At 37.9% G+C, this 16,922-nt stretch overlaps 1 protein-coding gene across 7 annotated transcripts in view; it reads left to right on the forward strand.

The window, feature by feature from the left end:
* The window catches only part of AKAP11 (A-kinase anchoring protein 11), a 44,321-nt gene extending 32,548 nt beyond the window's left edge, over positions 1–11,773 (forward strand). For all 7 annotated transcript variants that reach the window (XM_064714229.1, XM_064714249.1, XM_064714278.1 and 4 more), the window contains 3 exons: positions 227–273; positions 2,685–2,845; positions 7,413–11,773. In XM_064714229.1, the coding sequence (XP_064570299.1) occupies positions 227–273; positions 2,685–2,845; positions 7,413–7,559 (355 nt within the window). In that variant the 3' untranslated portion in view covers positions 7,560–11,773. The remainder of the gene's footprint in view (positions 1–226; positions 274–2,684; positions 2,846–7,412) is intronic.
* Positions 11,774–16,922: the final 5,149 nt, after the last annotated feature.

Genomic DNA, 16,922 nt, shown 5'->3' on the forward strand with positions numbered 1-16,922 from the left:
ATTTCTCTCTTCTCTCTTCTTTTCCTAAGAGAAAATCTTGTGATGTTGATGATAAGTCTGTTTACAACATGAAATGGTGTGAGAAGCAAAGCTGCTTTTCATGATCACTCCTTAATTCTTTTATGATTTTGTTGTTGTTCAACCTCCATTACAGTTTTAGAATTTACTACATTTACTGCATATATTGGATTGTATTCATATTTTTGTTTTCTTAATTAAAATACAGTGATGGAACAGAAGATAAAGATGAAGATTCTAAGGATGCTGTAGAAGGTAATGTCACTTCCTGCATATGCTACTGTTCTTGTCCTGTGCACTGTACATTAATTTTTTTGTTAATTCTTTGCCTTTATAGTCTGCAAAATCAGGTGACAACTCTATCATCTCTATTCATCATGATCAATGACAGTCAAGCGTCAGAATTTTCAATTAAAGCCCTACATAATCCTCTTAATACACTGAAATTTGCAGCCTTTGGGAAGTGCTAGTTACTTACTGATGCTTACATAAATTTAATAACATAAGGTAGGGAACTTTGATCAGCTTGTTGAAAGTGTGAATTTGTAGGCAGAGCTTAACTTTTAGGAAAAATATTTGTTAAGGAGCCATGGCAATGCATCTGCATGGCTGCCTTCAAAATGCTGAAGAAGTTACTCAAACTGGGCACATTAATCTTGGAAGAGAGTCATAAAAATAATAAAAATCTTGCATTTGATGCATTTGCTACTTTCCCTCTCTTCTTAGTGAAGTATAACATAAGGTCTATCCAGAATCTTGTTACAACTTTGTGGTTTGTTAGAAGATCCCTGTGGTCTGGTTCCAGTGTGATTGATGCACCAGAGTTTGTTAACTGAAATGAGAACAGCCAATACACAGTGTGTGAAGATGGTTTTAAGATGAGCTGATGTTGTAACAGAGGTCTTCTTTATGTTGGGTGTGTTCTGAAGATAAAATAAGTGTTTCCAGGAAGGTCTGCTACTTCCTTACAGATGATACTCTGCGTTGTTGCACATCTTCAAGTAGTCTTAGTGTAAGCAGAAAGATGTGTTGGTTGGTTTGGAGGTTTTTTTTCTCTCTTTTAAAGCTCTTGGAAAATGTATCTAAGTAACCAACATCTCTTAATTGTATTAAATGAGATGTGACTCTAAGGATATAAGAAAATAAAGTTATATAAGCTATATTAATGAGTATTTTTTCCTTAGAATAATTGTTATTAAAATATTTTCTACTATGTAGGTTTTAATTTGCTTTTTTTGGTCTCAGCTTTAAAAGTTCTGGCATCTCAAATATTCAAATTTCTCAGTTAGGATAGTGATGGGATTTTTTCTTTACATGGTTTGGGTGTCACCTACTGTCTCTAGTGCAACAGCCTGCTTTATACTGTATTTTCTTGTGAAATTTTTCCAGTGTAAGTTCCTCACCTTCTCACTATTGTTTTGAGAAGGCTCTTTCTATTGTGTAGTTGTAGGACTCTTTAAACAGCGTGCTAGGTAGAACACTTTGTACCTGGTGTTGTACATTTGGAAGTTCTGTTCATGTCATACCTGGAAATGTCTGGCTTTTTCTAAGCTGACTGTGCCTTGGTCACCAAAGAATTTGAATCAAAGCCTTATTATCAAAGATACATCTATTTTATAATACTAAAAAATGTACCAAAATTTCCCAGCAATGTTACCACAATGCTTTCCACCCACTGTCATAATCTTTTAAGAAAGTGTTCTTTCTCCTATAAGGAAGTTAAATTTTGGGGCTCCTAGACAAATAATCTGTTATCCACTGAAAGGACTGTTTGACAGTTTTGCTAGTTAATTTTCTCTTGCTTTTACTTCTGGGGGAATCTGTTTCAACTTGCTTGACTTTGCCGCTTGGGAATGAATACCTTGTGTACCTCAATTTTCATAACCTTAGTTGGAAGAGTATTGAGATTGAGCTAAAGTCAACATGAATAAATGTTTTTGTTGTTGATATATTCCATGTTTCTAGAGTCAAGTTCAGTAGTCTGGAAGCAGTGACTCCAGCTTGGAGAGCACTACATATGTGCCTAGTTGTTTCTGGGATTGTGATAAAGGATCTCTGTGGTAGCTGGATACAGAAACTCAGCTTGGGAACAGAGGTTGACAATACTGTAGTTCCTAAGTGTTATTAATACAACTACTCTTCCAATGCTGTACAAATTTTTGGAGCTTTTGCTGTAAAAGAAATGTTGCAAACTGGATATGCCTCAGTAAACCAGCAGTATATTTTGGAAAAGTTCGAGAGGCCATCTGATCAGTTCAGGAAAGAATTCAGAAATACATACTTCTTAAAATGAGTTAAATGAAGGCATAGCAAAAAATAGCAGCTTGAAATGGAAGGAGCTGATGGACCATGTGAGAGCCATTGCTGTTTAATGAACAGCAATGAAAGTCTATGCTAAATTTCTTGTCATTTGGAATATAATTATAGTTTATGTATCTTTTAATATGTAGCTATGTTTGCACGTGGTTGTAAATGGGATAAACAGTACTTCCTAATGGGAAAGTTCTGAAACACTTGCGACCAATCTATTTTTTTCCTTTCATATTATCTGTGAACACTAAATTAAGGGGTTTTTAAGATAATACAGTCTATAAACAGTGAACTACAGAGATTTTTTTTGAAACAATTTGAAGCTATAGATTTGCTTGTTTTATATTTAATGTTAGGTTTGGAGCAAGTGCGAAAGACTTTATCAATAATGAATACTGATCTGGAACCAAATCTAGTGGACCCACAGCTCAGAGCAGCCCTCCAGTGGCTGGCAGCTTCTGAAACAGAGGTGTCTGACCTTCACTTCCGCGACACCACTGCAAGGGAATTCGTCTTTGTAAGTCCTCGGGCCCGATGGGTGGTGGGAAAGGGGAAGGATTTCCTTGGCTTCCGTTTGCTGTGATTTACCAGCAGCTGTTACTTCATTTGCTGTTCACTGCTGAGGAAAATCATTATTTAAATCCTGAGAGGTCAAAGTGGGGCAGCATGTTTCGCCTGTGTATATACCATACATAAATCAGTATGCATCAAAGCTGATTTTTTCACTTCTCCACTTACAAGTGTTTAACTCCAAAAAGGATGCAATTACATAATTTCTGTTTGGTGAAAATTAGATTAATTGAAGCATTTTTTACTTAGTATTTAATTGTTTATAAAATGAATCTTTACAAGAACTTGGTCATGCAAATTTTTTTCTAACTTCATGTGTTCTGCTTAGGGTTGTTTTGGTTTGTGGGGTTTTTTTGTTTGTTTATGTTTTGTTGGGGTTTTTTCACAGATGCATTTTCTTGTGAGAAAGAAGTTTAGTTTTGAAGTAAATGTTATGTCTTTATTCTGTAAGCTACTAAAACCAAAACTCCTAAAAAGAACTCTCAATAAGATTCTTTTATTCTTTGGTGCCTTTACTTTCATTTGATTAATCAGACTTTCAAAGAACTGGGTATTAGCAATTTGCGTGTCTTTGGAAAGGCTCAGTATTTTGGTATGCATGCTGTCCTGAGTATTTCCATCAGAAACACATGAGAGAAACTTACTATTCCAATAAAATCATAAAACCTTTTCTTTCATGGCTGCACAGCAAACTACACATGACAATGTGGATTTTCTTACGTTAAACTTTTATTTTTTAATCAACCAAGAAATTACTTTAACATTACCTTGTAATGGAAAGGCTAACTTAATAGATATATAGGAATTGTCTCTAATGATGAGATTCATAGGAATAATAATTATAAAATATTTGTATTTTGTGACCTGATAATGTGAAAAAATGCTAGCATGATACCATTAATACCATTTTAACAATTAAGATCTTGGCAAAAATGACTTACTGTACTTACCAGGATATTAAGGAAGAAAAAGCTTGCTCTTGGTTGTGAAATTTAATATTGACTCTTCAGCCTGGGGCTTTCCAAAGCTTACATCATCGTGTCAGGAGAAAAGTGGAGTTAGTGGGAGGTAAAGGTCAGTATGACAAAGCAGACTCCCAGAGCTGGATGGATGTGTGCACTGATGGTGCTTAGTTACTGGAGACTTGTGAAAGGTGCTTAGAGGCCAGTCCAGATTGTACCTGGTCTGCATTCTCCCAAGAGAGGCTCCTGCCTTCCTCACACACAAAGAGAATGATAATTTTGGAGTGTTTTTCTGCCTATGTAACTGTGTGGAATGTGTATATTGGATTTTGAGAGTAGGAAGTTTTGCATTCTTATTTTAAATAACTCAGAAAGTTTGGAAAGATTGTTTTGGCATATAGAAATATATGCCCTATGCTCCTTTTCTGGAGCTTGGTATGTTTGCTTTAGAATTATTTCAAGAATATATTTGGCTGTACATTAGTTCTGACAGAGTGGACTTGGTGCTTCCGTAAACTGGAAGGCAGTTTGAGAATACTTTTCTCCATTTCTGTGCTATTTGAAATTATTTGGTTTACTCCTTATATGAATGCTTCTTCTTTGTTACCATTTATAAGTGCCTTAACACAAAGAAGAAAATACATCACTTTTTCTGTTCTCACTTGCTTGGCTGAGCATTCTCTGGAGGTTTTTGAAGGTTTTTTCAATGAGTTTGGGTTAGGGAAAACAGTCATTCTGACCTCATGAAATCTTTTGCCTTCTCTTGAAGATCTGTTCATCTGTTTCAATAGTTGATCAATCTTGTTGCAAATACTTGGGTAGAATAGTGGTAGGACCCACAAGTGTTAATAATAATTTATTTTCTGTGTACCTGAGACACATTTATCTAACAATATAATGTGAAAGACACAAAAGAGATGGCAGGTGCCTCTTTTAAAAGTTTTTCCGTGAGTCCCTTGTTCTTTGGCCAGCTCTGAGTAAAGAGACTGCAGAGCTGTGGTGCTGAGATTTGAGCCAATGCTCCAGGACACACAGGGAAGATATATATATATATATATATATATATATATTAGCTGGCTGTGTATCTGACCACGACTCCAGCTGCTTTAATAAGATGACATTAATAAGAGAAGAGCACTTTGGAAAATAGCAGTGTCTGTTATGTGTGCCCTCTTAAAAAATGATAATATTTTTCTACTTGACACTTCAGTTATAAATTGATTCTGAGTTGACACCTGAAGGTAAGACCTTCTGGCAGGCAGTAGTCATGCACTCCTGAAAATGCTAAGTAGTTAATTGTCTCAGTTAGTTTTATAGATTATTTTTAGTTGTCCAGATGCAGTAATGTTAAAATAAATTGAAATTTTGTTTCCCGTCCCGGAGGCAGAGAATGATTGCCTGTTTTTCATTCCATCCCACTTCCCAATGGGACTGTTCTCCGTTCCAGACGGAATTCGATTGGAAGCGGTCATTCCCGACTGCTGCAGAGCGCAGCGCGGCCCTGCAGGGGGCGCTGCAGCCCAGCAGGAGCCGTGGCCGCTGCTGGTCCCGCGGCGTCTCCCGGGGACCCTCGGGCGTCGCCCAGCCCGGCCTCTGGGCAGCCCGGCGGGCCTTAGAGCTCCTCGGAAACAGCCGTGTGCTCCGTCGGCAGTGCGTGAGCCCTGGAAGGGAGCAAAGGCTCGTGTTAGCTGAGCGCAGCAGGGTGCTGAGCCGCCGCTGTGATGTGGCTGCAGAAAAGGCAGACGGGCTCCTAGCGTGTACCAGGCAGGGTGTCTGTTGCTTGCAGCAGCTGGGTATGAACTTTTACTTAAGGGTGCTTGTTGTGCTCAGCAAGGCAGAAAGACTTTAAGTACCTATGTATGTAACAAAATATATTTGTTAGGAGGATAACAAGAAATCAGTAAATTAGAATAGATCTTGACTTCTGTGAGATGCCTGACAATGTGGATATGCTAGTGCCTGGATTAAAAAATCATATGTATTCCATTTTTGATGAGACCTTACTTACCTGTTGAAGAGTCTTATTTTGAGTAAACTCTAATATTTCACTTGTCTGGCAGGAAGAAACAGATTGGTCATCTAAAGAAATAGTGAGATTAAACATAAAATTAAAATTTAGGTGCCAGTTCTGTAGTTTTACTGTAGTGGAAGACTTATTTAGACCAAAGTTTTATATTTCATTTGCTGAAGTAGGTATTTGGACATTAGCCACACTTTCCTCTGGCAGAGGAAAGAAAAAAGACCATTCTTTTATAAGCCAACAAACATCATTTACAAAATTGCATGTTGTAGAATACAAAGCTCCTACTTCCTGTGCTCTGCTTTGAAATTCACAGAAATAACTACAGATTTCAGTCTCTTCTTATATAGAAAAGATGTCCTTAATTTCTACTGAGAAAAGTTGCCAGTGTTCAGAATAAATTATGCTCAGGATTAGAGAGGATTTTTTGCATGTTCAGGTTAATGTTTTTCTCAAGAAGTTAATTGTTTGATACATGTTTTTATAGCCATGTTCTTTCTGTCAGTCCTGTCACCTGCCTTGTTGCAGATGGAACATCAGCTAGGTAAAGAAGCAGGGAAAGATTGTCTTCCTTTTTATTTTTTTTAGAACTTTATATTGCAATCTGACAGGTCTCACAGTAGAAACTATATGAATTTTTAATTTTGTAGCTGTGAAAAATATTTCCCTGAACACTGTGTATTACTTTTTTTAAACTTAATATATGGAATGTCTTGGTAGGGACTATAAAAAGGGTTAAAAATTTACAGCTCCAGGGAATAAGTAGGGTGTCTAAATTGTGTTTAAAAAATTCAGCACTGACAGGTGTCCAGAAAGCTACAGAGAATACTTAGTTTGTGTGGGTATTTGTTTATTTATTTAAACTAAAACTTGTTAGGTTTTTACTCCTGGGCAAGCTGTCAAATTCATTCTTTCCTTAGGGTAGGCTTTCTTGCACATATAGCTGAGCTTGACACATCAGCAATGGAAGATTTTTTCCTTTGGGTCCTGGGGGGAAAGAAATGTTTTCAACTACACTGATCTCTGCTCCTGAGTGGTAGTTTAACTTAATCATCACCTTTTCCTCCTCCCCAAGATGTTATAATTTCCCAACACTGAAGAAACTGTTTTCATTGAGGGTAGTGTCTGTGCCACCCCAACCACACTATATGTTGTGAAAGGAAAATCCACATCCTTTTATTAAGACAGAGTTTTGTCTTTTTATACATGCATTATTGGCATGGGAGGGGTGGCAAATGTCTTAATCTTGTGTTCAGAATTTCCTGTTTTCTGCAGTCTTGATGAACCACAGTCCTCATACCTGTGGCACAACATAATTTGAAAATGGTGCTCCCTCCAGAAGAAAGTTTTGTGAAGACTGCCCTAAAAAAAAGTGCTCGATTCTTGCGGAAGTTTTTGTTTTTATAGATGTGGGAATAACGATTAACTCATTACAACTGATCTCTTGTGACCTAATGTTTCAAGAATAACTTCTGTAACTTAATCAGCATGGCCTAGTCAAAATATTTTGTGTTCCCCTGTTTCCCCTTCAGCTTTCCAGAAGACTGAGAGAAAGAGATTGGAAAGTTGGAGATCTCTTGCAAGCAGTGCTGAAATATTGTGAAATGATAGAGACGGCATCGGATGGAGAGCAAGCTCCGAGTAAATCTCTGGTCAGTTGGCTTCTGGAAAATGTCTGAAAAATCCAAAGATGCGACACTCTTCACTTCATTCCTCTTCTGAAAGGAGATAGAAGGAACACAGATGTGTAAAGTAAAATTCAGCTAGTGAATGTTTAAGTAATAGTCAGCGTTAAAAGACTTTGAGGTGAAAGTCAAAATAGCTGTGCTGTGCTTTGTGATACTGTGCACATGGTATGTTTATTCAGTCCATAATCGGTGTTGTCCACCCACGCATAAATTGTATTTACTGCTGTGTTCATACCACTGAGATATTTATGAACAACCCTTGTCTATGATCATAGTCCACAGGAGACAGTCTCAGACATGATATTCAGGATTCCCTTGTGCCAGGATAGCTTTCTCCCACTCCTTTGTGTTTTATATTCACAGCAGGACTAAGAGCACTGATTTCAGCAACAAGCTGCTCTGGAATACCTTGCTGCAGAGAGTGGAAGTAATATTCATTTTGGCCAGGTGTTACATGCCCAAGACCAGCATTGCCAGGAAGAAAATTGTGACCTGCCCAAGCAGCCCTGTAATACAGTCTGGCTTCATAGCCACCCTTATCAGTTTTAAATTTATGTGAAGATGGGATAGTCTGCTCTGAAATTGCTGAGGTGCAGATGCATGAATTTGTTGACTGCTGTAGAGCTGGTAACTTCTGGTAGAAGGGCAGAGTTTGAAGTTGAGCATAATTTCATATGTAATTCTTTAACAAGGTTTACTGAAGCTTGCCAGTCAGATTTAAATTGCTAAATTTTTTACTGAGGCTTTTTGTATGCAGATACTTCTGTGACACTAGTTCTGTGTCAAAGAATTTGTATATTAGTCTCTCACACAGATGTGTTAAAAGTAGAAGATAGAAATTTCTGAGGATTTTGGCCATCTTTTCGAATAGTTTTAATTCCTTTCCAAGAGCCACATATGAATTTCCTTTTTATGAATAAAGACAATGTTGTTACTCAGTGAGCATGGAAGTGTTTAGCAAAGAAAGCTAGTAAAAATGTAAAGGGGAAATTTCTTGCAAATTGATTTTTCATTTTTGTTAACTACCTTCACTGAATTTTTTTAAAGGCACTTTTAATTGAGTATTTTTAGCAGTCTTGTCAGGTTTCTCACCAATGCTGCTGATCTGCCTTTCTGTCCGAAGGGAAATCTGAACCTTCACTTATCCTGTGGTTTGAAAATGTTTTTTGGGATTTGTTTTTTTATATATCCTTTGAGAGAAAAAGGCACATGCTGGTGATTACAAGGTTGCCACCTAAAACTTGGTAAATAATCATAGAGCATTACTGATTTTGGATTAACAAAAAAATCTTAATAGCTTTTTCGCAGAAAAATATACTGTTGTTATAGTACACAGTTTTGTGATCCCAAACAAGGAGAGATACGGTCTCCAAATCTATTCCAGATTTTTAGTGGCATATGTACAATTCTGATTACCCCTACCCCATGAATTGCTACGAAGTGTTGCACTGGTAAATTCAAGAGCACTGTTCTTGCAGTGTCGTGGTGTTTCAGGAGAGCATTCCACTGGCCCCTTTGCAGAGGCATGGTTGGTTTTAGTCCTCTTTTGTCATCTGGGTTTCTGCCTTGGATCTCACGAAGTTCACCTTTCTCACAGAGCCAAAGATTCTTCGTGTTTTTGTATGTGCACATACATGTGTTCACGCATGTGAATGGACACAGGTTTGTTTATCTGTGTGTGTTTGAGATCTCACTGCTGTGAACTCCTGGTGCAAACTTCTACCACTAAATTAAAATTCTGTTATGCTCAGTTTATTTCCTCACTTCATATATCATTTCACTGATTGTAAAGTCAATGTATGTGGCAAAAAGACCAAAAGCCACTTCAAGGTCTTTTGTATTGTTATAGGTAATACAATCCGGGCATCAGGAATTCCTTTTCTCTGGAGCCAAAAGCATGGCAGAGGAAGTTATTTAATTCCTATATTTGGAAGGTAGTTCTAGTAGCAAATATTTTTAAAGAATTGTACAAAGGTTGTCTGGATTTTTTCTTCCTCTCCCAAATCCCCTGTATTCCTTCCCCCCCTTTTTTTAAGTTTGATTTTCAATGTTGTTTTAGACAAAAATTTGAAATAATTCCTTGGCTATAACACCTTCCCCTTAACTCAGCAGTAATATACTTGTACAAATTTACCTATAAAATTGAAATGTCAAGGAAATAAAATGTTAAAAGCAGTGCCTCATGACTAGATTTTTCTCACCAAGTGGAATTTCAGGACATGAGGATACAGTAGAGTATAGTAAAGCGTTTCTGTACAGTGAGGAAGATATTGAAAGTATTCCAAATATACAAAACCATACATTTAAAAAACCTACAACACAAAACACAGCAAACAAAAAACGCTGCAGGAACAGCCATTTCTTAAACTCGTTTATTCAAAATGGTGGATTTTGTAAACTTAGTGAAGTGCTTTTTCATTTCATTTACTTTCTTGTAGAAAGGCAGAAGATCATGCCATTCACAAAGCTTACAACTATTCACAAAGTTAAGTGGACAACAGTTGCACTGAAAAATATTTTTTTAAATGGAATCCTGTTTCCAGACTGGATCAAATATGTTGTGTAACTATTGATTGGTGTTACATTAAGGAAAAAATGGTTTTATTATCCTCTGAGGAAAGTAGCGTAGTTTCCAAATTTTCATGGGAAAAATAGTATAAAATACTTCATTTTTACTGAAAACAAGCCAAAAAAGCCCAAACCAGTTTTCTACACAAATTGTTTTAAATTTCTTCAGAATGACTTGACTTTCCTCCTTCTGTGTAAAGTTAAAAAGCATTACTCTAGCCTGGCAAAATTATTACAATGGAATAATTTTAATAATCCTTGAAAATCATACTGTGACTGTATCTAACTGGTGATCTCTGCCATATTAGTGAGAAAGTTGTTCCTTGCTAATGCAAGTCTTAAATTACATTTTCACTGAGTTTGTTTAAAACTCCTGACCACAAATACAGAAATGTAAGTGAAAACTCTAAAAACATGAAGGGCCACATTCTGGTCCCTTTAAAACATACAACTCTGCTTTATAAACAAACATAATAAGGTAGAGTTTGATTCATCTTGCATTTTTGCTGTATGGTAACCCTTGTAATTTAATTTTTATGTTGAGGAAAGTATATCCTTGGATGTTACTGTTTCAGAAATCACCCAGACACTTCATAAATACATTTGGTGTTTTAAAAAATGGAAGTGTTTTGATGTTTTGTAAGATTCTGTAGAAAAAGCACTTTGAGAAACAGTCCCTCTGTAAAGCAAGTTAGCAGTGGCCATATTTAAAACTAGTTTAAGCATTCATAACAGGGTGCATAAATAATACAAAGAATGCATAAAGCCTTAAAATAAAAACTGAACAAAACTCAAGCCCATATTTGAAAATTAAAGAGGATTTGCTGTCTCAAAACAAGGATGTGAAAAGGCAGCTCAGATAATGTGTGTGAATGCAATTTCTGTAGTATCTTTGTTCTTGAGTTTTAGAAGATTGTGTAAGCTTTTTAGAAAAAAGCGAACCAAAACCCAGAAACCCACATTCCGAGACTAATTAGGTCTCTCAAAAATGGTATCAGATTTTAGTGTTACATTTTCTAATGTAACTTTGTCTGGGACCTTTTCTATGAAGAGAGACAAATTGTTGGAGATGGGAACACAGTGAGTAGTAAACACCAGCGCAAACCCCTGTAGTTCTAGACAGTCAATTTGCAAAGAAAAATACAAGATTCAGGAATGATTTTTATTGTAAGACATTTGGCTTTTCAGCAAGAGCCACTACTGTCAAGCATTTACTGTACTTGAGTCTGAAGAGGCAGGTACAGAGCCCAGCCACTGTAGTCACTTTATTTTCTATCATCTTTGTACATTCCTGTTGTATAGCTGGTGTTGTAGTTTTAGAGGGCCTTTGTTCTAATGTCTGAACAGTATTTAATAATAAAATTTATTATAATTTGCTGGAACTGCTGCTTATTTGTGCAGTGTTACAGTAATTCACAGCCCAGTTAGTAATGCAATTGTATACCAAAAGCAGTTTGAATAACTAAATGTTTATGTAACTGTACTCAATGAATATGAAGGTCTTGTACTGTATAATGGTGACAAGTTTTACCACTTTAGTAACTTAACTATATTCAGTTTTCAGATTATGAACTCCAGGTTGCACTAAATTTGTCCTTGTTTTAGCAGTGGCTTAAAATAAAACACATTTCACTGGCTTCGAGAGTGCTGTCGTTTCTTGTCAATTCATGGAATATTATTTTTCTTTTCAGCAAACACAGCTAAGAGCGGTCTTGGTCGGTGGCTGTGTGAGGAAGGGTGTAGTGAGAAGCGCATCAGTAGATGGCATACTTCTTACAGAGTTAAATTGGAGTCCTGCAAGGGGTGAGGACCCTGCTTTACTGTCTTTGTGTTGAAAGGTGAGCCCACAGTTCCACTGGCATGCAGTAAAGCGTCACATGGACTCTACTTGCAGCACAAGGGGCCTGCAAGAACCAGTCAGCTCCATCTTGCCTGGAAGCTGGGTTAGTAAGGTGGCCTTGGTATTTCTGTGTGGACTGAGGTTGCTTTGTCCAGTATTTGGGAAACTAGCTTAGAACTCAGCTTTAGTCTTCTGGACAAATCCAAGAATACTCTGCTAGTGAAAATGTATGAAGCAGGACATTTTGCAAGTTTCTTCACTATCCTCAAGTGTTTTGGAATCTTGTGAAATCCCCCAAACAGCATGTTGCCAAGTACCCTAAAATAGTAATGCTGAGCAGAGGTGATGTGCATAGGGCCATTTCTAAGATTTAGAAGTATGGCTGTTGCAGGTAGCTGTCTTTTGATGTATAAGTTGTGAGTCTGCTATTCTCAGCTGGGTTTCATTTCAAGAATTAGGATATTTTTGCTGAAGTTACATTAAAACCAGTAAGCGTGAGTAACTCTCCTTGATTATTTTTGCAATGGTTGTTTAAAGGAGGTTTCTTTAGTATTTTGAGATTGCTTCCAAAAGGAGCATTCTTGTGTTTCATTGCCATATCTGTTTCAAAGATTTTTTGTTTGGGTAATGCCTCATGGTCAATCACATGGAAAATAAATGTTAACTGAAGCAAGTAAATAACTTAGTCTTCAAATACTGTATGTTCAAAAAAAGGCAAGTAGTGAGTTGGAAACAAGGAAAAGATTTTCATAAAGGGAAAGAAGATATTCATGTGGAAGATAAATCTGAGCTTTTTTCTTCCTGCCCTGGACTTTATTTTTCTTTCATTCAGCAGTCTGGTTCTGGCTGGTTTCATTCAACCACAGAACAGTATCCATGCACTTTGTTTAACCTTGGTGTATTAAATTGAGAGTTAAGTCTCCAGCTAGTCCATAGTCTTCGCCCAACATGTGTGCTACTCCATCTCTTGCTGCTGTTGGTCAGACCTTCCTCTCAGTCCCTAGCCTGAGCTTCTGGTGTGACTGAATTCCATGCTGGCGATTGCTCCGAGCTCCGATTGGAAGGTGGCTACGGAAAGTGAGTCATGCCAAGGCTGCAGAAATGTACCCAGATCACTGACCTTACTGGTTATTGAGCACCATATTAATCAAACCCTGTCTCTTTCCCCTGCTGTTGAGGCGAACCATGAAGAAACGTGTGACTGCTAGGGGCAAGGGAACCAACAGTGACAAGCATGAGGCTATGTCTGTGGTCAGGGTACTGGCTATCGATTCCGTGACCACACAGCACCTTTCCAAAGAAATGGCAAAAACTGAACTTAGGACCTTTATGTAGTCAGAACATATAGTCTGCATTGTCTTTGTCCCTCTGAAAATTGCTGCTGCTTGTAGGACCGTGAGGGAGCTTTGTGTGCATTTACTTGGGTTGGTTTGTTTGTTTTTAATTAAGAAAGGGCAAAAGAGAACACTTGTGCAACTCATTTGACTTGGGTTTTTGGAATTCTGGTGCTTCAACCAGAAATCAGATGAATATTGAGAAAAGAAAGTGTGTGATAATGTGGTACTTCTTTCTGCTATTTGCCCCTGTAGCCCACTCAATTCCAATCTCCTATTTTTTACAGCCTCCACCTTCAGCTCATTCTGAGTTAAATCAGAGGCTCTTCCTACACTTTCCTTGTGGCTATTGCTGGTTTCTACCTTTTTTCTGTCCCTTGTCAAGTCTTGCAGTGCAGATGTCATCTTCAGTTTCTCTTCTGACCCTTTTCTGCTGTCCTGATGTGACTTCTGGCCTTCTTATTCTTGTCTGGTGGAAGTGGTTAAAAACCAGCAAGGGGAGTCTTAGCTGTGAGGCTATGGAACAAGGCTTGCCTACCAGAAATCATCAAGCAGTGAAGAAGAGCTAAACTTGCTTTTGGCTGAGTTTTTAACTCCTGTAGGAAAGTAATCTGTGGTTGCTTTGGTTTGGAACACAATTTACTGCTTGCAAAACCCTTGGATTTTATGCTGATCTAAAAGCAACTTTTAAGTTGATACTGAAGTATAATGTAACTCAAACATACTCCATAATTCGTGCTGCTGTATGTGCAGTGTGCTGCTGGTTGGCTTCCAGACACAGGGCAAAACTCAGTCCTTTGGAAAGCTGGCAAAATCCCAGTTGTCTCACCCAGCTGCATCAGGTCTCAATTTAGATAAACAGTAACCTTTAATAGCAAGTAGTCAAGACCTTTAGAAGGTCGTATTTTCAGGTTATTGCCCCACAGTATTGTGCCGTGAACAGATGCTGCAACTGGATTGATAACCACACAAAATCAGACACGATGCTGTGAAAGTGCTATCAATATGGACAGAAATATAACAAAGAGCCATCTGCTTCTGCTGGAAGTTTTAGTTCAGAGGAGACGCGTGATGTTTCTGTGGGAAATTATAAAATGGCTCGATGGAAACCAAGTTGTAAAAGCAGAGAAATTGTGTCAAGAGAAAAGGCAATACTCGGGTGTCCTGTTGAACTCTTCACAGTATGTTATGCAATATGTATGAGAGAGTTGGAGTTCACAGCTAAATCCATTGGAGTTAAAAGGCACTGGGAAGAGAAGAGCATCCAAGCTGTTACAGGACTGTGAGATGCTTAATTAATATTTCTGTGGCAACAGATCAACACATTTTTCATTCTTTTAGCTTAGAAGGTTCAGAACTTTGCTTGTGTCCTAATTTATTGCTGTAAACCACTCTGTGAATATTTTATCTTCAGGGTAATCAGAGTCTTCAAAGGGTTAAGCCTGAAACGTCCTGACAAGCTTAGTACATGCTGGCATCTTCAACAAAACCTCTTTTCTTGTGCCTGCCTGAGAAAATAAGGAGGTGAGTGTTGGAAATTCCCCAAGGAGTCCTCATCAGAATGATCAAAGTGCTTGTGAGAGACTGCTAGAGACATGGTTTTAGAGAATTTGGTAATTTTTGTTTAAAATTATCTTGTGAGATTTTTTTTGTCTTCTGCAACTGTTCGAATGGCACTGCTTATGATATATGCCCGTCTTGTAGTCTGTGTCTTAAAAATATCTCTTAATTTATTTTTCTTCATGTATTAGCTTACCACAACTGTTAAGAAAAAAATTAGGTACACAAAAAGTCATCTTTCCTGCTGCCATCCAAATTACACTGGATGAATGATTTAGATTAATTTGGGAAATAACCATTAATCTGAATACATGGCAGCAATGAGAAGGTTCGTTGTTTCCATCCTTAATTTTCAATTTTCTTTCTTAAAATGTAAACATTTTCCAGTAATTAGATTGTAAGTGCAGTAAAGCTAAAGCTCATGAAATTGTCTCTAATTAACAAGGAGAAAATGAAAGAGAATGAACTGTGGTCACAACACAATCTTGACCCTGGACCTCACTTAATTTGAACTTAAATTCATTTCCTATCAACTGTCAAAAGACAGCTTGCAAGTTTGTTTGCAAGTCAAAAGTTCAAACGCAGTTGTGTTCTATATTCAAGTCTGTTTTTAAATGTGCAGTTTCTACAGTCTTGGGTTGTTGAGAAAAGTAAAGGCTGCAAAGGTTTTCTTTCTTTTTGGTTATAGTGTTCTTGCTGGATGGGGCTTTTTAACTACTCCACCTTCTCAGTCTAACTAGTACCTTTCAGCAGGGGGTTGTGGATTGCATTGACCCCACATAGCAGCCTTGGCACCTATTCCATGAAATTTCTGCATTTTGCTTCCCTAACTTGATTTTTATACTGCTCTCTGTTCCTTCCAATCTCAAGTCCTATGCTGCAGACACTTCATTGACCCCAAAGAAGGTTTGATACCCTCAAAGAAGGTGAAATATGTTGGAAGGAGTCAGTCTGTAAAATGGAACAATGATCCTGGGCTCTTCTGAAGAGTTTTGGACATTCACAATGACTTCTTGTATTTACCAAATCCCACAATAGTTAGCATTTTTATTGCTCTCCCAAATATGATCAAACTAATATTTTATAATTTCAGATACTTTTCTGTAATAACACTTGCAAACTGTGGGCCTTTTCAGGCAAATCTGAAAATCACTCAGGGACTGTCCCAAACTGGTTGTGTGTAGAAAAATCCTCATGATTTGGAAGGTAATAACTTTTTAAGTTCTGCTCTGGGCTCCCCAACATAAGGACATGGACCTGCTGGAGTAGGTGCAGAAGAGGCTGCTAACATGATCAGATGGCTGGAGCACCTCTCCTGTGAGGACAGGGACCCGTGGCTGTTCAGCCTAGAGAAGAGAAGGCTCTGGGGAGGCCTTTACAGCATCTTCCAGTACTTAAAGGGGTCTGCCAGAGAGCTGTGCGGGGGGCTTTTTGCAAGGGCATGAAGTGAGAAGAAAAAGGGAATGGCTTTAAACTGAGAGAGGAGAGATTTAATCAGATATGTGGAAGAAATTTTTCACTCTGAGGGTGGCGAGGTGCTGGAACACCTTGCCCAGAGAATTTGTGGATGTCCTATCCCTGGAATTGTTCAGGACCAGGCTGAGCAACATGGTCTAGTGGAAGGTGTTCCTACCTGCAGCAGAGAGGTCAAAACTGGATGAGTTTAAAGGTCACTACCATCCCTACCCAAACCATCCTATCCTAAGTACCTGACTGAGTTTTTTTACCTTTCTGTGGGGAGTCAAAAGGATAAAAATTCTCACCCTGTTCTAAATGATGACTCACCTTCAAGGCAATAGCAAACCCCTGCTTACATGAAAGTCTAGGAATTCCCAAAGATAACACTAGAAATAAAAGAATCTAACATTTCACATGATATTATCTCTCTTGGTTTTGTTTTCCCAAGGGCATGACTTTTTAATAAAAACAACAACAGTCTGCACAAAGACTGCATTAAGATGTATGAGGTTCATAACACCGTGATTGCCTGGAATAAGGGAATTCTCTGCTCAGCGCTGACATGGGGCTTCTGGAAGATCTTTTGAGTAGGTC

The sequence above is a fragment of the Zonotrichia leucophrys genome, chromosome 1, assembly GCF_028769735.1.
Source record: "Zonotrichia leucophrys gambelii isolate GWCS_2022_RI chromosome 1, RI_Zleu_2.0, whole genome shotgun sequence".
Lineage (NCBI taxonomy): Eukaryota > Metazoa > Chordata > Aves > Passeriformes > Passerellidae > Zonotrichia > Zonotrichia leucophrys.